We start from the raw sequence: 20,350 nt of genomic DNA on the forward strand, positions 1-20,350 counted from the left end.
CGGGCGGTGTTCCCGCAGTCCGGAACAGCCGCGTTTAGAGACAGCGTGAGCGTGTGGAATTACACGCGGGCAGGATTCCCGCAGTCCGGACCAGCCACGCTTGAAGACAGAGAACGCGTGTGAATTATCACGCGAAGGGATAGCTCCAGGAATCAGCGTGTGGCGGAACACACGCTATCGAAGGCCCAAAAGTAGCTGTAGAAATATGCCAGGATGCAGATCAGAGGTTCAGCTACACAACGCCAATAGAGACGATCAGAAGCAGCGAGTGAAGTTTCTACGCTGCTTAAATACGTAATACCGTAGTTCACGTGACGAAGCAAAAGTCACGTGAAGTTAGCGACGTGAAAAGTGCAAACGTCGTTTTCCCGGTAACGTATCGAATAACCTCCATTTGGAGTAGAATGGTCTAGCTGTTCTACGAGCGTAGCGTCCAGCATGCATGACAGTCAGCCAGAGGTCGATTCTAGAGTGCATGTCATGCAAGGATGAGTAAAAGGTGTATGCTTGCTTGTCTCCATGTAAGGAGCGCCAAACATTGCACAGTCCCAGGTCAGATAGATGCGTGTGTATTGTTTGTGCTGCTTTGGTGAGTGTTCTGGGGCAGCTAGACGTACAGTCTAACTGGATGTACAATATCGTATTGAAATCTCCCCCCATGATGAAGTGTGCAGTTGGATATGTAGCGCATTTCTAAAAGACCTTGGTGTAGAAGTCTGGCTCGTCCGTGTTTGGACCATAAATATTAATGAGGAAAACCTTTGTCTCAGCGAGTTTCCCATGGACAAGGACATACCGCCCCTCGGGGTCACATTCTGCAGCTGAGTGTGTGTACGCCAGAGATTTGTGTATCAAGGTGAGAACTCTGCATGCTTTGCTTGTAAAGGATGTGTAAAAGCGATGCCTGCCCCAACCTGGTGCTACCCTATCTGCATGGTGCCCCAGTAGGTGTGTTTCTTGAAGGAATGCAATCTGGGCACCCATTCTATTAATGTATGCTATGACCTTCCGCGTTTTCACTGGCATCCCGAGCCCCCTTACATTCCAGCTCAACAGTGTAAATCCTTTCGGGCTCTTTTCAGCCATACTCTGCCCAATGTTCAACAGTATATATATCAGTCAAGTGTCTGCAGTTATCTCTACGCTGCCTTCTTGTGTATGTCTGTGCATTTTTAATTTTAACTCCCTCAACTGCCCCATCATCCCTCTCCCCCTCCCTCATAGTTCCTGAAACTTCAACTATGTATGTCCTTCCCTCCCTAACCCTCCTACGCTCATCAAACCCGAGCACCCGCATTAGGGGGCGCTTCCGTGCTTGCTTAGGCCGGGACCGTATCATGGCTGCCCTTCGGTTTCAAACATGAACGTTACCAGCACACATTCTGATCAATGGCCAACAGTAATATGGTAATGTGTTATCATAAATAAATATAAAATCAAATTGAATACGCAGATCTGAGGATCTGCTACCGTAGCCTTATTCCTCCTGTTCCATGACGTGGTATTGATCAATAGTTCTAGTCCTCCTGCCCAGGTGATGGTGAGCCAACAGCTTCTGCTCCAGTGGTTCCATGTGGCTGCTTCGCTGGCATTAGAATGGTGGATTCGACAAAGGAGGCTGCCTCCTCTGGGAAGGTAAAGAAGTATGTTTTATTGTTGTATTGTATGCGAAGGCCCGCGAGGTACAGCATCGCATAGGGTACTCCCCTGCCACGTAGCAATTTCTTTACACCTGTAAATGGGCGTCATTCCTGTTGGACTGCCAGAGTAGTCTGGGAAGATCCGGATTATGTTGGAGCCCAGTTTAAGTTCTTGTTTGTCTCTCGCTGTCCAAAGCGTCAGATCCCTATCTCTGTAATTCATCAGTCTGGCTATGATGGGTCTGGGATAGGCGCCAGGTTTGGGACGAGGGGCAAGGGATCTGTTCGCCCTTTCAATCACGAACATTGAAGACCAACCGGGATCGCCTAGCAGATCCCTGAGTAGTTCCTCAATGGCTGCTTCTATCGGACCTTTCACTGCATCTTCGGGCACCCCCACTACGCGTACATTGTTGTGGCCAGACCTAGCTTCCAAATCCTGGATTTGAGCTTCACTGTGCCCGTCTTTGGCCATTTAAGTTACAGTGTTTTTCAATGCCTCAAGCGTGCCTTCCGTAGTGCTGATACAATTCTCCACCTCTGTGATATGATTGGTGGCTTTCTCAAGCTGGTTTTGAGCGTTGTCACATTGGCATTGATTCCGTCTAGTCTATCATTTGTTGCAGTGAAGCCCTGCTGCATTGAGGCAAAGACAGCCTGAGGATCCATGGTGGTGGGCATGGCGGTGGGAGCGGCCTGCATGGTTGATCCAAGGCTAATTATTTCCCCGGCCTTTGGTGTTTGCGTCGTGTACTTTTCAATAGTACCCTTCCCTTTCTTGGGTGCGGCCCCTCTGGGCATCGTTTATTGACTCCTCTCTTTTCCCAGGTTGGTGATTTGTCCGTAGGGTTATGGGGTTCTGTTCGAATTCTTGGTGCACATGCTGTCTGGCCGCCACCTAGAGGTAGGCCTCATTGCGGAGGTAATGGTGTTAGTCCACTAGTTGTAGTATGTACCACTCGCTTCGGTGGACTGTCCGGGGTCCGTGGCCTGACCTGAAAATGTAACTACTCCCTTCCCTCCCTGGGTGTGGCCTTGTCTAATGACGTGCAGCCGTGCTCAGGGCCCTGTTGCCTCGGTAATGGCGTGTCCTTATTCAGGATCGTGGTGGTTATAGCGGTGTGCTCTGTCCGGGGTCTACCTCGCTTGCTGAAGACTGTACATCTCACAGTAACCTCCTGGGTCAATGAAGTTGGAAGTGCCCGTGTCCTTGATCCTTGTGGGCTTGATCCCACACACACGTCGCCCCCGGCGCCTCCCCCAGCCATAGTTCGTATATATGGAAGCCTATGTCTGGAATCTGTGGTGCTGTACCAGGCGTTTGTCAGTCCTTACAGGGTGAAAAATGCTTGGTTCAAATACGTATAAGGGGCTGAGAAGATATATTATTATCAACATGCTCCAGAGCTTTATGTGGTCAGGAGGGCTGCTGTAGCTTTTATAATCGAGAAATCACAGGAAGCCGGGACCACTTTATTGCATAACTATGGCCATAGGGGCCGTCCCAAGAGGTCACAGCAACGTGCATTGGGCAGCCCGTCTTGGTGCGGTCCTGAGTGCAGCTTGGGCCTGTAGCCTGCCCTGTTTGATTATAGGCTGAGTAGTGTGGGCTCCCCTTGCTCCCTCTACCTGACCCCTACTTAAGTAATAACATAGCAGACCAGTTTTGTTGTGGAAAAATTATAGGCCGTAGGCATTTTTTATTTTCTTACAGAAAATCCATAACAAAAAACAATAACACCATCATTAGCTTTTGGGCACCTTGTGTCCAGTTTTGGAGTTGCCCAAGGCTCCTCCCGAGCCTTTGTTACCCTTGGGGCTCCGTTCCTGGGCACATGCCGCCTACGACTTATTCGGGCCGTGTACCAGAAGAAAGTACTCGGCGTTCTGGCTCCTGCCTGTTTCCTCCTTCGTCCCTTTTCTTTGTAGGGTCGGTAGGGTGGTAAATGTTCCTTCTTTCCCCTTATCCAGGTCCTAGGAGCTTGCCCGAGAGAGGTGAGCTCCTTACCTGGTTTATCCTGTTTCTCCTTTCCTGGGGTTACTTATACCCCTGATCTCTTTTGTTCTGCCCTTGGGGGCCGGGCTTACCCCGGCCCCCTGCCGATTACTTCTTGCACCTTTCCCAGGTGCCATTTCCTGCCCTTCCTGCTCCTTTTGTGTTGAGGGGCGCCATTTGGATGCCCCACCCTACTGCTTCTGCGCCGTTCCCCCCCCTACCTTGCGCCTAAACTCCCAGGCCCTCTATCATCCCGTATTTTATACGGTCCGGGGCCTGGGGCATAGGCTGGGTAGTGTGGTCTCCCCTTGCTCCCTCTTCCTGACCCCTACCTAAGTAATAGCATAGCAGACCAGTTTTGTTGTGGAAACATTATAGGCCGTAGGCATTTTTTATTTTCTTACAGAAAATACATAACAAAAAACAATAACACCATCATTAGCTTTTGGGCACCTTGTGTCCAGTTTTGGAGTTGCCCAAGGCTCCTCCCGAGCCTTTGTTACCCTTGGGCCTCCATTCCTGGGCACATGCCGCCACACCTGAGAGGGCGTTGCCACGCCCACTCAGGTCCCCCCAAAAGCGCTTCTACCTGCACCCCCGTTCCTGCAGCGCCCTGAAAATGTTGTCTGAAAAAAAAACCATCCCCTTGGTTGACAGGTGTAACCCGTCGTGATGAAACATGTCCGGATTGTTTTCTGAGAGATCATGCTTTATGAAATGAAGCCCCGTGCTCTTACAGTATTTCTCTACTGCCTTATTCAACTTCCTTCTCGCTGTCTTGATTGCCTGCTTCCAATGCGCCCCATACCTGACTCTCTGTGTAATTACCTCGGACATAAAGATTTCAGTTTTCCACCAGCAGTGTGCTATGCTATGCAGGGACTCGCAGATGCTCCTTTGTAACTCTCCCCTATTCGTGCTGACCAAATCATTCCCACCAAGGTGTATAACCAGGTACTCAGGGGGCTCCCTGAAGCCGATCAGGACTGACAACCTGTCGTGGATGTCCTCCCAATGCATCCCCGGGAGGCCCCACCATGACGTAATGGTGCTCTTGAAGTGGAGATCTTGCTTTACTTCCTCAATCCATCTGCCTGCCCGTGTCACGAAGGAGTGCCCTACTATCCATGCTGATTTGTAGGGGCCTGTCTCTGTTGAAAAGGGAAAATAGTGTGTTTCATATCATATCCTCTCTTATGTATTTTTTAAAACATTGCGATTTCCACCCTCCAATCCTCTTTACCCCTTTTGCCCCCAATCCCCCCGCCCATGCCGAGGTTGCTGCTCCTATCCTGAATGAGTGTGTTCCAAACTCAGCTGGATCCCATCCCGCTTTGCCCACTGCTTGTTTCAGTACCACCTGAAATTGGTATCTGCTGAGTGCACTACCATCCCTATGTATTAACAGTTGCCATCCGACCTCCGGTCGTATATCTAGGAATTCTTGGGTGATACATCTGAAACAGTGGTCCTTCTCTTTGATGCAATTGAGGTCTATTGCTCTCCCTTTCCCTGCTTGGTCTATTTTAGATTTCCTCAACATTATGGTCATACCCTTGCTTCCCACACTAATATCGCTTTTTGCCAGGCCATCGCCTGCTACCGTGTTCCAGGCTACTAGTTCCCCCACCTGAAGGCCCCGTAGTATGCCAATGCAAATGCTGCCCTGAACAGGGCTGTCTCATATAAGCTACTGCATGTACTTTTTAATACTTTTAATAAAATCACTAGCTTCCCAAAGTTTAGCGTCCTTCTGCTGTCTGGTTTCTTCCCCTCCAATTTAGCCCAACCTTTCATTGCATATTCTATTCTTGGGCTGTTGGTTGGATCTGGTACCCCAGTTATCTTTGCTGTGTATGCCACTTGTACTTTTGTTTCCAACAACACATCTTCCACATGCTTTTCGTACTGCTTACCCGTTTTGTACGTTAGGGCGTTCCTTGTCAGTTTGTCTATGACCTGCTCTGTTCTCTGTGGTTCTCCCATTTCTTTAGAGTCGACCTTGAGGCCAACCGTTCTTTCCTTTCCAATGCTTTTAGCGGGACCCATGCCTTCTGTGGCGTGGGCGTTTGTTCCCTGTCGGCGACCGGTCTCAGTTCCCTGAATCTTCCCCACTGATAACGAGATAATGCATCAGCTACCATATTTGCTTCTCCGGCGATGTGCCTCGCCCTTATGCATGCATTTATTTTTAGACATTCTAGTGTGATGGCTTTCATCAATTCCAATACTATCGGACAGGACGCGCTACTTTTGTTTAACACGTGCACTACTGCCATATTATCTGACCATATTGCCAACTCTTTGTCCTTTAGCTCTTCCCCCCCATGCACATAATGCTACCCAGATTGGAAAGTGTTCCAGCAGCGTTATGTTCTTTGTCCATTCTGCCTCCTGCCATGTTTCGGGCCATTTTCCCGTGCACCAACTTTTCCGAAGTATTGCGCCAAAACCGAAAACCCCTGCCGCATCAGTGAACAGCACCCTTTTCTCTTCATTGTTTATAGGTGATTGCCAGATGACTGCCCCATTGAAAGACCTCAGGAATTCTGCCCAGATTTCGATGTTCCTCTTAATTCCTCCCCCTATAATCCACACCCTGTGGTGCCCCATCTTTTCCCCTCTTGTCCTCAGCTCGATGCTTCTTTGGAATACTTTTCCTTGTGGTATGACCCGTCCCGCGAAATTAAGTTTCCCTGCTAGTGCTTGCAGTTCTCTCACCGTAGCCTTTTTCCTCCCTTTTAGCCCTTTTATTGTTTCCAGCAGGTCTGTTACCTTGCCCTGAGGGATCCTGCATACCCCCTGTCTTGAGTCAATTTCTATTCCTAGGAATTGGATAACCTGTGTTGGGCCCATTGTTTTTTCCCCTGCCAATGGAAATCCCCACTCATTTGTTACCTCTACAAATGTGTCCAGCGTTGTTTTGCATAATTTTAACCCTTTGGGCCGTACGAACAAAAAATCATCCAGGTAGTGCACGATCTTGGCCTCCCCCATTTCTTTTGTGACTGCCCAATGAAAAAATGAGCTTACCCTCTCAAAGTATGCACATGAGATGGCGCAGCCCATCGGCAGACATTTGTCTATGAAGTACTGCCCCTCCCAATGCATGCACAACCACTTCTGAGATTTGCTGTTGGCTGGCAACAGCCGGAATGCTGACTTAATGTCCGCTTTTGCCATCACTGCCCCTTGCCCGGCTTTCCTGACTAATTCCACTGCCTCCTGGAAGTCTGAGTAGGTTACTGCAGTTTCCTCCTGTGGAATGCTGTCATTGACTGACGCCCCTGGGGGATATGATAAATGGTGAATCAGTCTGTATTCCCCCTCCTCTGTTTTCGGGACTAACCCCAGTGGTGAGCATATGAAAATTGTCAAATGCTAATACTGAAAAGGGGCCCCCGACCCTACCTAGTTCCACCTCTTTCTGGATTTTTTCTGGTTACTATCTCTTTGTTTTCCATAGCGGATTTTAGGTTTTTGGGGATAATCTGTGACCCTTGCCCTGAAAATGGGATGTTAAAACCTTCTTGAAAACCTTGTATGATCATTTTTGCCACTTCCTGGTCTGGGAATATTTGAAGCCACCCTTCCATTCTATCAATTCTTACTAGTGTAGCCCCCTTTCCTCCCCAGCCCCTAGATCCTCTTCTCGTTGTTTCTGGTGTTGGGTGCTGTCGCCCTTGTGCACTTGGAGATGCTATGGTCTCCCTTACAATTCTCGCACTTGTGGCTGAACTTGCACTTCCAGTCCCAACTGCATGGTACCCCTTTTTCGAAATTTTGACATTGCCCTGGCTCTGCCCGTGCTGTCCACGTGTTCCCGCTGCCCCCTCTCTGCGCAGTTGGTGGCAAGTTGTTCTGCCAAGCTCTCTGTGAACCATACTATCTGCTCCGAAAGCTTTGATCCCTAGATCTGTCATAGCTGCTTTTGTACCTTCTGTTGTTGTATCTATAATCTGATCTGTAATCATTCTGCCAATACTGCCTCTTCTGCTGGCCCCCTGAGCTCCGCTCCCTGTTTTCCCATTTTTCTTTTAATACGTTAAATATGTAAAGGCTGAAATTTTCTTCATCCCAACCCATGTCAGGAAAACAGTCAATTTCTTTTCTAAATTTGTGGTTATATTCCTGCCATGCATCCCCCCCGAATGCCTTATATACCTTTAACACCCTCTGCTGATATGCCACCAATGCTACCCCGTCCTCGGGGAATTTTTGTAATATGATCGTGGACATTATCTGGAAAGCTGTCAAAACTTTTCACTATTGTACCCCTCCTTAGCAGCCATTTCTCATCCTCTTTTATGTCCTCTATAGACACATTCATCCCCCTTTTCTGGCAGCCCAAAAGGGAAAAAGATGTCAATAAACTCCTTTCTCCATATCTTTTCCTTGTCATTGATATACCATGCCATTGCCTTCATGGATCTGCCCTGTGCATCCTTGCCTATTGTAGGTCTGCCATATTTTGTCATGACAGGTCCCCCCTCTTTGTCTATTGCAACTGTTGCTGCCAATGTTGGTGGTGCTACCCCTTGTGGTGAGCTCCCTGCCACTGGTATTGGTGCTGCCCCTATTGGTGCTGCCCGTTCTGGATTGGTACCCAGCGGTACCCCTCCGGGATTTGGTGTTAATGGTGCCCCTGGTGGTGCCACCCCCTGCGGTGGGCTGCCTGCCACTGGTGCAACTGGTCGCGGATTGGTACATTGTGGCACCTCTCCTGCGTTTGGTACAGCCGGTGCCCCCTGGGGCGTTGGGACCGGGGTTTCTGCGGGTTCCGCCCCTGGCCCCCTGCCCTTTTCTGCTTCTCCTTTCTCACCACCCCTTTCCATTTTACCCATGCCTTTAGGTGCTCCCTCTCCTCATCCTCGCTACTCCCTTCTTCTGATGAAGAGTACCCCCGCTCCTCCCTGGGACCCCTATTGCCTCTGCCCCTTCTGCCATTGGTTCTGGGCGACTTACCCGTACCCGTGACACATGTTTTCAGCATTTTAACAATTTTTCTGCCCACATCAATATTCACAGTACCTTTGTTCTTCCTGCTCTTCGTCTTCTTCTTGGGTGTCTCTGGTAGGTCCTGCGATTTACTTGGCTCTTCTCTCCTCCTCTTCTGACCTTGCGGCACATCATCGTCTCCTTCACTACTGCTGGGTTCCACAAACAACAAAAGTGACATTGCCTTTGCCCTCTCCTCCTTTTGCATTACATCCAGCATCCATTGTGCCCCATACTCTTTCTCTGCTTTCCTTGCCCATTCACTGAACTCCTGGGTCCTTCTTGCCCTTTCTTCTGCCATCTTCCTTGTCTGAATGGCTTCCTTTTGCTGTTTTCCTTGTTCCTTCTTTTCTTAACTTTCTGTTTGTTTCTCTCCTCTCCCTCGAAGATATGTGTCTATTTGGCTCTTGCCTTTCTTTTTATGAACTGACACTTCCAATGATACTCCTGCTTCTCCTCTTTTCGCTGTGCTCGTGTTGTATTTGCCTGCCCCTTTAATGTTTGCCTCCCCGGGGCTTATGAAGTAGTGTTGCTGTTTACTCGAAGAAAAATTGTGTTTGTCTCTTTAAATTCTATCCAGCCCCTCCGGGCTGATAGTGAGAGTGATTCCCTGATTCCTAGTGTGCAGCACCTGTGCTTGCAGTTGTTAATGTGCCTTTCAGCATACGTTCGGGCCCCATCAATAGCTGGACCGCAATTCAAGCTGCACGATTCGTATTACGGGTGGCCTCCCGTGCTTTAGTCGTATCCTGGTTATGCAAATCGGTCGGGGCTCTGAGACGAGGGAGCCCGCAGCATGCTCCCCCTAGAGCAGCGGTGGTGCAGCTTTGGGTCGGCCGTGCCCCTTCTAGTGCCGCAACCCGCTGGTCCATGCATTTTGCTGTCTAGGCGCCGGGTTCGCGGCTCAGTCCAGGACGCCTGTGGTCTCGGGCTCTCTGTGTTTCCCTAGATAGGGGAGCGAGCAAATCTTTTTGCCACAGCGCTTGTAGGGAAAATGTATGCTGCGCCGACCGTTGTCCCTGGCAGGAGTCAGCGTGTCCAGGCGCTCAACGTAGGGTCCGGAGCGCCCGCATGTATCCCACCAGGGTGCTCGTTGCCTGCTTCGGTGGCTCACTACGCTGCTGCTAGCTTATTGAGTTTGTGGGCTGCTGACTCCCAGGCTGCAGCGTTGGGTAACGTTGCAATTCAGATGTCTACCAGGGCGCCCAGGAGGCCCCTCTTGGCCGTGTGGGTCTCTCGGTGTTTCTCAGGAACCACTGGACGGATGGACTTCATTCTCGGTGCCCAGACAGATGCTATCGTCATATAACACTTCTGCGATTTTAGTATAAAACCGGGCAATAAATTACAAGTTATGCATCCCGGACTTCAGCCTGCCTCCGGAGCTCACACACAAGGCACAATCTTGCTATGTGCGCAATAGCGCCGCCCATTACTATCTTTTAAAACCACTTCAAAGTGCACAGTCTGTGGAGTAAAATGAAGACTGTACGGTGGCTGATGCGCCTACAAAGAAACGAGGGGCGTTTCAAATAACGGGGTACTGTATTTCTTGTAACACTGTTACTTCTTAATGGCAGGCAGGAATGCCAGGGGAACAGTGCGCAACCAGTCACTTGTCATGTGAATAGCTGACGTGGCAAATGACTGACACTGCCTCTGGTTTACCAGCCTTTCAATGTCAGTGCTCTGTTAAATGGCACACAGTTGCTTCTTCCCCAAACCTCACAGCATGCCAGAGTCAGAGAGGTGACCACATGAGATACTACTCAGTACTCACCCTACCATGCCCAGACGTTTAGAAGCACCCACCTGTGGCCTGACATGTGACTGTATCTTCCCCAGGTTCTGCAGCCAGAAGGAGCTTTGAACCTGCGCTCTGTGGAGTGTCGGTCAGATCTTCAGGATGGATGATGTATGGAATGAATCAATGGGGAGACGGGAGCGGCATCAAGTGAAACTCATACCCAGGGGCTCAGGTAGTCATCTCTGAAGTGACATTAGGCAGTGGAGCACAGGGTGCTGTGGAGAACAGTGGCAAGACTCTGCTCTGGTGCTGTTGGCAGTGGTAGAGAGCATGTGGGGCCAGCGGCAGGCAGCTGGGCTATGCTGAGCTATCAAAGATGAAAGGAACCAAGGAAAATGAACGAGAACCCTGCAAAACCTAAATGAAAAAACATGTGGAACAAAATCAAAACCAGTGATCGTTTCACGGAATACAAATCTTGTTAAAGCCTAGAAAGTCCAATACTTATAACGCAGCAAGGGACATGTCCTAAAATAATAAGGACTAACTAACAGGGAGAGTCCACCATAAGTGACAGCAATGCAACACCAGCATTCTCTAATAAATGGATTTGCACCTGGCTTCCTACTACCTGGGCGTTTGGGTATTTCTGGGTTATTTGCGTGGCTTATTGGGGTGTATATTGCTTACCTCCTAGTCCAGAGTGAGAGTCTCTGCTGCTACATGCTGCCTGGCGCCTGTGCTAGGGGGCCAGGCCGGCTTCCTGTGCCAGCCCTGGCCTGCTGCACTGCCTGCTGCTGTGGGCGGCGGCCTCCTGTCCTGAGTGGAGCCACGAGGTGAGAAACATCTGGCAGAATCGCACCAGTCCCAAAAAAAACCCGAATGTCCATTTTTGTTCAGGGTCATGGGACACTTTGGCCTCTTCCACCTGGCTCTGCTGAGGTAGCAAATACCCCTTTCCCACATGGAACCCATGGTAGTTAACAGATGTCTGGGCCAGGTGACATTTCGTTGGGCAAGCCATGAGGTGGACCTTTCTTGGCTACAGACTTCTATCAGGTGTTTTAGGTGAAATCCTAGGTCTTGCTCTAGACAAAAATGGCATCTTAATATGCACCAGTGACGGTCCTACATGCAGTTAGGATGTGATCCATTTATCATTGGAACCTAGCTAGGGCCCCATGCAGGCCAAACGATAGGACCGCAAACTGGAACAGTTCTTTGGGTTGAGAAGGCCATCTTTTGTTTGGCATCTGCATCCAGGGGCACCTGTCAATAACCTTTGATGCGTTCCAGTGTGGAAAAAAATGTGGCAGCTCGTAGGGTCTCCACCAGTTAATTGATCAAGGGCATGGGGTATGCATTGAACTTAGATGTATCCCTGAGTCTACGGAAGTCAATACAAAATTGAGAGCTATTGTCAGGCTTGGGTGCCTGGACAGTTTGAAAGAACCACTTGATAAGGACCTTTCAATCACGTCCACGTCCACCGTCTTCTTCAGTTGTTCTCTGATTATGTTCTTCCTTGCCTCAGGTAGCCGACAGGGTTTTAGTCTGATCAGTCTTCTGGGTGGTATTTTTATGTTTCCCACCACCCCCTGCATCCTTTGTGGCTTCGGAAGGAAGGCATCTGGATATTTTCCCAGTTAACTGGGCCCATGTAACTATGTCTTTTCAATTCTGCCCATCCTGAGTGCCCAACCTCCTTAGTATGCGCTTTCGGGTCTGGTTAAATCTTTGCACCAGCTCTTCAGTTTGAGTATGGTATATCAACATTCTCAAGGTCTTAATCTTCAATAAGTCTTTTATTTCCCCCATCAGCTTCAACATGAAACTACTGGCTTGGTCAGTCAGTATCGCTACCAGGAAGCCAACACAGTGAAGAATAGAATGAACACATTGAAGATAGCCTTGCTATTGTTGTTCTTCAAGGACAATGTTTCTGGGTATCTGGTAGCATAATCCAGAATTAATCAAATAGATTTGTTTCCTACCCTGAAGGAATCCAGAGGCCCCCACGATGTCCATACCAATTCTGTCGAAAGAAATCTTCGATGATAGATAGTTGTTGGAGTGGGGCCCTGGGTATATCATCTGGTGAGGCCTACCAGCAGATGGGCAGGCTGCACAAAACTGTTTGATCTGCAGATAGACCAGGCCATCAGAATCTACTTAGGGTGTTTTCTGCATCTTCTCTAAACCCATGTGTCTGGCCGTCACATTGGAGTGGGCTAATTCCTTTACTGCTTTCTGGAACTGTTTTGGGACTAAGAGTTGGCAACAATTGGTACCTTCGCTCTTTGATTTGTATTGATTTCAATTTTTTTAATGTATATGGCAAAAACAGCAATTTGGAAAGAGTTCACTGCAACTGGGCAAAGAGAACACAAATGAGTTAGGGGATTTGTTAGTGGATATAGATTAGGGGACTGAGGTTCCACTGGAAAATTTGAAAAAAAAGAATGTTTTAAGGTTCTTCCTGAAAGCTAGCAATTAAGTCATAGAGCTAAGATGAATTGGAAGTTTGTCCTAGAGGTGGGGTCTTATAATTGACAATCGCCAATCTCTTCTGGTGATAGAGCATGAAGGGGGATTGGTTAGAATATACAACTGGCTGATGGGAGAGAACGTGAAGGTTGCTATGGCTGAATTGTACCCATAAGGTTTTTTAAAGAATGTAAAAGTATTTTACATGTCATACAATAGCAAATGGGTAACCAGTGCAGAGATAACCAGAGGTCGGATTAAGGAAAGAATTTAGGTGTATGGGAAATAAGAGGAATAGCTGCGTTTTTAGCCATTTGTAGTCAGTGTAGGAGTTATTTAGGAAACCCTATGTATAGCGCGTTTGTGTGGCAAGGCAAGAATTTAGCAACTACCAATCCACTATGGAATGGGACAAAAGAGGGAGATAAGGAAGAGTACATTGCAGTAGTCGGTGACAAAACAAAAACGATTTAACCACCTCATTAATTTGTGTTGTCGTCCCCAGTTCAGGCGCCCAAATGATTTTAAGGTTTTTAATGTTCTTGGCAAAGGTGGTCGGAAGGCCCAATAGTGAAGGAGATGAAGGTTGGTGTGACAGATCATTTAATAAGTGATTAGGTCCCAGGAGTATAAGCTCAATTTTTGTATGATTTATTTGACAATTGTTGTTGGGCAACCAAAGTCTGGCCTGCTTCAAACAAAGCTGAAGTTGTTCAAAAGTCTCCTAGGCGACAGATACTTTCAGAAACAGTTGGGTGTCATTGGCGTAAGAATGGAACTGAATATTAGAGTTCTGAATAAGAGACACCGGGAGCAGAATGTTCATGTTAAAAAGAAGAGGCAACAAGGAGGAAACCTGTAGAACATTGCAGGTAACCAAAGAGGAGGTTGAGGTAAACTGACCAGTTTTTGCCATTTGCATACTCCCGGAAATAAAGCTTTGAAACCACTCCAGTGCAGTGCCAGAGGCCGCGGCTGTATCTGCTGGCCCAGAAAAGGAAATATAATGGTGCACTATGTGAAACTAAAGAAAGACAAAAATTGGTAATTGAGGACATGATAAAATGCAGAACCACATTTGTGATTTACATTATCATATGTGTGTGTGATAAATTGTATGTGGGCTCCACCATTCGGGAACTTCATCTACGAATAAGAGAACACCTGAATATGAACATGAGCAACAAAACAGAAATAAGATGTCCTTTACAAGAAAATTGGACAATAAAATACCAAATGGACCACAAAATCAAATTTGTGGGTATAAAACATATCCATAAAGATGTCTGACTGGGCAATTGAGAACGGATCCTGAGACCGGAAGAAGCAAGGATAATCTGTAAATTACAAAGTGCTATGATAGATTTAAACAAGGAGGACGATATTCAGGTTTTTTTATTAAGTAGAACAGGGCTCTGTTTCTAAATGCTATATATTTGCATAACCTGGTTCGAATATAGAATCGGAAATTGAAGAGGTATCCAAACATGAAAACGTATATACAATTTAAAATAAGAATGGATGTTACATCTTTTAGGGCTTGTGCGATAGGCGCTCACAGACCCAAAGAAAGTGAATAATGGGGTCACTGAGACACTCACATTTAGCATAGATACAGCAGGGACATGCAAAATCACAAAGAGACTCAAACATGTCCAGGGACAAAGACAACTCACAGGCACCACTGCCATCAGACACTTTGGGTTAATTCGATTTGCAGGTAAATCTTAGACAATAATGGAACCCCCAGCTTTTATATTTGGATTGACCCTGTACCTTTTATGGATATAACGGATGATTTGTGAACTATGTCACTCAAGTCACTGATTTCTTTGTTTATATGGAATATGGCATTAACCCACTTGGTAAAACACAGCCAAGTGTGAAACTCATTCTTAATAAACCTATAGGAACTGAGCGCACAATTGTGGGGGATTAACACTTTCCTAATCTGTGTTGAATGTGGTTGACAGATCTAGCAGAACTAACAGAGATAAATAACCCTGGTCGGAGTGGTGTAGGCTGTCATCACAGACAGAGACCACAGCAGTTTCTGTCCTGTTCTTGGGTCACAAACCTGACTGGAATTGATCCAGAATTCAGTTGCATTATACAAAATCCACCAGTTGCAATTGCACCACCTTTTCAAGAATCTTAGCCATCCACGGAAGACCAGCTATGGGACGGTAATTGCCCAGCTCCACAGGATCAAGAGACAGGTTCTTAATCAAGGGAGTTAGGATGGTATATTTGAGTCCCGAAGGGACTATCCCCTGGGTAATTAATAGATTGACAAAATGTGTGATGTGTTGAGTCAAAACTTCAGAGTGGGCTTGGGCTACACAGGCTGGAAGCACGTCAATACTGAGCAAGTGGGTTTAAGCTTACTCAGTAAGGATGATATCATGTCCTAACAAACATTTCTAAAAATAAAGGATCAGTTAGATGCTGGTTGAGGTTTAACAGGAATTTAAGGGGGTTTTGCGGATTGAAGACTTAAATAGATCTTATGGATATTTTCAGTAAAAAAGTTATTACACTGGTTTGCTTGCTAAATGCGTTGAGGGTTACAGTGTTTGAAGAAAACAATGGACATCAATAAAAGTATTCATAATTGAAATCACGCTGGCAGGTTATTTAACGGAAGAGTCAATTTGATTGTGTGGAAAGCAGATTTAGCCCAACAATGGCTTGTTTAAAAGCTGTAAGTGCTTCAAATTGTTCTAAAAGGAGGGTGGTGGCCATCGTTTCCCACCATGGTTTTTCTTTGCTCTGATTACATTGTTTAGGATTCTTTGTTCATGAGAATACACATTTTAGATTTTTTTGTCTCACAAGTGGATAGGGAGCAAGAGAATCGGGTACCGATTGAAAAGAAAATTGACATTGGTGAAAGAATTAGTAGATGAATAATTATCACTGTTAGGTAAATTAGAGATGAATGTTTCAGAACTGATTTGCAATCGTTTTTTAAACGTTGCATGTGCACATCTGTACCGTTAGTCAGAAACGTCCGTATCCAAAATTGTGCCTATCTAAACACACCTGATCCTAACAACACCGCAAGCATAGATGCGTTTGATACATCTATTTTCCATTGCACAAAACGAGGCTCTCGTAACCCGCTTGTCGATAACACCTCAATATGCACATGTATCTTGCCACTCGAGAATCCCCCTGCCTCCACCCAGACTTGTCCTCAAATCTGCTGTGACCTCATCGCAGCTTTTGTGTATTGACCTACTCTCCCCCTTTTGTCAAAACTACCCCCTGATCAATCCAATGTGATGGACTGCGCTCGGCCGACGAGCGTGAGTCGACACGCCCCATCGAACCGAGCACTGCATGTCTCTGCAGCTCGGCCATCACTGGACCGCGCCCAGACCCCCAACAATGCAGCACCATCCCACACGACGCTCCCTCTGACATTAGCACTTACCCGCACTACAATCACCAGCCCACTCATACCTGCTACGCCAGACACCATAAAGAAACTACATCCCCCAGAAGGCCTTGCCAGCATACATGTGCATTTAGTGATGAAATGTTCGACAGCCGTTACGCTGACTACTCCCTTCTCATAGAGTGTACGCACCACCACAGCATCCAACATCAACACACACACGGTATGCACCCTTAAATACGTGATGCCTGCCCATGCCCTTCACACATCTGCAAACTATGCTCATTGCAGCCCACATGAAGCACATGGTAAGTTCCTATTGGCTCCACTTAGGCTCCCATTTGCAATAGCATAATATGCACATAACAAGATCCCGCCTCCTCCCTGCATGCCCACCCAGCCCTGAGTCATGAAATCAAGCCACGTCCACACAGGCTGCAGGCTCCTACCAAACAGCGCAGTCCAGCCCACGTGCACCCCATTGCCATGTCAGCGCCTCCATTATCTAGGCAACAGAACTCACTATGAGCGAAGTACTCTCCCTTTGCTGGTCCATCTCTACAATGCACAGTACAATCACAAATAGCGATGCCGCGATTACCTGGTTTCCACTAATTTGCCCAACAAGGAACCATGCCAACCAGCTCCACTGGCACTGAACTCTTACTGCATGTTTCCAGCTCTCCTAACTTTGCCTCATCGTCTTGCACATCCCCCACCACTCCACTTATACTACCTGCTACCACATCGACCAGTTATGATACCCCACTCATCATTCAAGCCACCCCTGCATGTCCAGAATCCATGACCGCCAGTATAAACAAGGTATCTCATGTAAACAGGATATCAATGTTGTTTGAAATCCTGCCCACCATAACAGTGTAATACACTTTTCTCCATAGGCTGCAGCCTTGTACCTACTGTTGTACCATGTGTACATGTTGCTACTCTTTGCCCTAGCCTTGCACCTACTGTTGCACCCTCTGTACCTACCGCTATCCCATGCCTAATCCCTGCACCAATCGCTGCCCTTGTGTCATGCCTGCTGCTAGTTCACACACAGCTCACTCACACACACATACCAGAGCACCTTCCTCTCCCCATATCCCTTACCTTAAGTGTGACAACACCCACAAAAGTACCCTCAACCTAGCACTGATCAATGCACGCTCACTCGCTGCCCACGCCCTAGATATCCATGACCTCCTAACAGCCAACAACCTAGATGGTGTAGCCATCACAGAAACTTGGCTCCATGACGCCTCAGGCCCGGCTCTAGCACTGTCCATTCCCCCTGACTACACTATTTTTAGAAGTGGAGGGACCGCCTTCATAGCTAAGAAACACCTGCCCATCAGGCAGCTGAACACGTCACTCAACACAGCCTGCGACATCCTATCATTGAAACTAACAACTACCCTAACCAAAACCATTACGATCCACATCATCTATCGACTGCCAGGTGCCGCCGACACCTTTGAAGAAGACCTCCTCTAAGTCACAACCTTAAACTCTCCTCACAAGTAATGCTCCTAGGGGACTTCTATCTTGGGTTAGATGACCACAACGACCCATCAGCTTTCTCTCTCGCCATTTATCTGCTCTCCCTAGGCTTCTGTCAATGAATCAACAACCCCACGCACATTAATGGACGAACACTTGACTGAATAGTTGATCTCAACTGCAATATCACCATACACAATAACTCCTCATGCCCATGGTCTGACTACCATATAATCACTTTTGCCATCCCGGTAACAAAACCTCCAAAACCTCTCGCCAAATGATTACCACCCTCCATGGTCTGTAACTCAAAAAAACTCTCTAGAGAAAACATTCTACCCTTCTTGCACCCACTAAAATTGGATTCCACCGGCACATCAGATCCTCAAGTCTTAGCTCTACATCAACACACTAACTGATACTGTTAACACCATCGCCCCACTAACTCACAAGATAGCCAAACCCTCTGCGCACTTTAACGCATGGTACTCCAAGAACTCGCTGACCTTATGTCCAAGAAAAGAACAGAAGAAACATGTTTGTAAAACTCCCCTACAGACACCCTTAAACAGGAATTCGACACCCTGGCCAAACAGTACAAACAGGCCATCACCACAGCCAAAGCCTCCATGTATAACTCTAGGATAACCAATGCCAATTCTGACATCCGTGAGGTATTCACCATTTGTCTCAATGATGAAAAAGACAGAACTACTTCTGGTCCGTCCATACTCAATCCTAAACAAGCTGGACGCAGATTCCACTGCATTCAACATAGACGGCACAATGATCACAGCATCACCGGCTGTAAAGACCCTTGGAATTTACTTAGACGCGACCCTCTCCCTCTCCCGTCAGGTAAATGCCATATCGTCATCTGCAGGATATGCCACTAAACTCCTCATCTCAGCCAGGCCATATCTTTCTGAAGATAACTACTTTACTATTGCATGAGCAGTGATAGGTGCAAAATTGGACTGTTGCAATGTCCTTTTCGCCGGCACATCCTCACACAACATACATAAGCTCAAGATGATTCAAAATAATACCCTACGAGCTGCATTAAACCTGTCTAGGCATCACCATCTAGCTGAGGCCAGGAAAGCAGTGCACTGGCTTCCGATACTGCAAAGAATCCTCTTCAAGACACTCACCATTACCCACAGGTGCATCTAGAAAGTGGCACCACCATACCTAGCTCAAAAAATGGTTCCCCATCAAACAGCTAGGCCAACCAGAACACCTTACACCCACAGGCTGATCCAACCAAAATTCAAGTGAACCAGAGCAGGAGGCGCACGTTTCCCAGTCCTCGCTGCAAAACATTGGAACGCCCTCCCTCAGCCCCTAAGAGCAGAACATTCTCACGGGGCCTTTCGAAAAGCCCTAAAAACCTGGCTGTTCACCTGAATTAGTTGACTATCGCCCTGCCATCACCGCCCATATCAATAGTCTAGGCGTTGTATTTGTACTTGTCTCTGTAACCGATGAGCGAACATTGTCATATTTGTACCTATCTGTTTAAACACATATTCTTATGTACCTACCTATCCATATGTACCACTGTCTAATCTTGATCTAAGGACTTTCCCAGCCTATGGGCTCCATGTTACTGGATTGTAGCGCACTGATGCGTGACGCTGTGTGTGCCCTTTATATATGCAAAAAATAAATAGTGCTTTTTTGGACTGTTGTAATTCAGGTGCCAAGGGGGGCCTTTTCCGAGCAGGGTAATAGCCTAATATTGTACAAAATCTGACAAAGTGATCACTCCAAGAAATAGGAAAGGTATAAAGGAGAGTTAAACGAATGTTTCTGGAAAGGATCACATCCAGGCAGTGGCCGTCCCTATGATGAAGTGGATGAAGTGTGAGGTTTTCCTGAGTGGCCGGCTAGTAGCTCTTGTAGACTACGAAGCTCACCGTAGCCAGGGCAGTCAATCTAATGAGAAGGTCATCCAAAAAACACGTTTTCCATTTAAAGGAGTCATACAATTTCTGGAAGGATGGGGTGGGAGGGGCTTTGGTATGTTAATGCATTTGTTAACATTGTAAACAAGAGATTTTAAGGGTAGAAGAGCACATTTGGGATAGCTCGTCAATTTCTCTAAGTTCAACCTTCTAAAAGAATATTTAAAAGTTATAGCAATTCCTTGATGACCCCTCGTCCCCTGCCCATAACCTTCATTGAGCTGTCGGTTTGAACCTTGGGTGCCCACCACATTTGATGAAATGCTCATATGATCCGTTATTATGGCCCTGCGAGACCACTTTAACAGACTACGTATGTTATCTCTGTATAAGACTGATAACTCATGTACTGCTTGCTGTTCTCTGTTGTTGTTGTCAAGCAAATTAAATAAAGTTTTAAAAAAAAGTTATTGCAATTCCCCCGCTGTGGTGGTTCTGCCTATAAGCTAATTTTATGGCAAAACCATCAGGAACTAGTAGGAGACAGAAGCTACGGCAGTCCTCAGTTAGCCATGCCTTAGTGATAAGCGACATATCAAGATTATGGTGAGAAATGAGATTAGCAGAGGCATTTCTAACAGCTGATCTGATATTTAATAAAGGGCA

The 20,350-nt window shown here is 47.1% G+C and overlaps 1 protein-coding gene across 2 annotated transcripts in view; it reads right to left on the bottom strand.

Annotated features, from left to right (window-relative positions):
- The window catches only part of LOC138488151 (transmembrane protease serine 11D-like), a 942,850-nt gene that overhangs the window by 551,732 nt on the left and 370,768 nt on the right, over positions 1-20,350 (bottom strand). Inside the window, exon 1 of one of the 2 annotated variants that reach the window (XM_069614931.1) lies at positions 8,668-10,074. The exons of the other annotated variant lie outside the window; for it this stretch is intronic. Within the exon in view, the coding sequence (XP_069471032.1) occupies positions 8,668-8,935 (268 nt within the window). The 5' untranslated portion in view covers positions 8,936-10,074. Of the gene's footprint in view, positions 1-8,667; positions 10,075-20,350 lie in introns of those variants that run through there. 2 annotated transcript variants of the gene reach the window in all.

The sequence above is a fragment of the Ambystoma mexicanum genome, chromosome 9 (genome assembly GCF_040938575.1).
Source record: "Ambystoma mexicanum isolate Mex_15411 chromosome 9, UKY_AmexF1_1, whole genome shotgun sequence".
Taxonomy (NCBI): Eukaryota; Metazoa; Chordata; class Amphibia; order Caudata; family Ambystomatidae; genus Ambystoma; species Ambystoma mexicanum.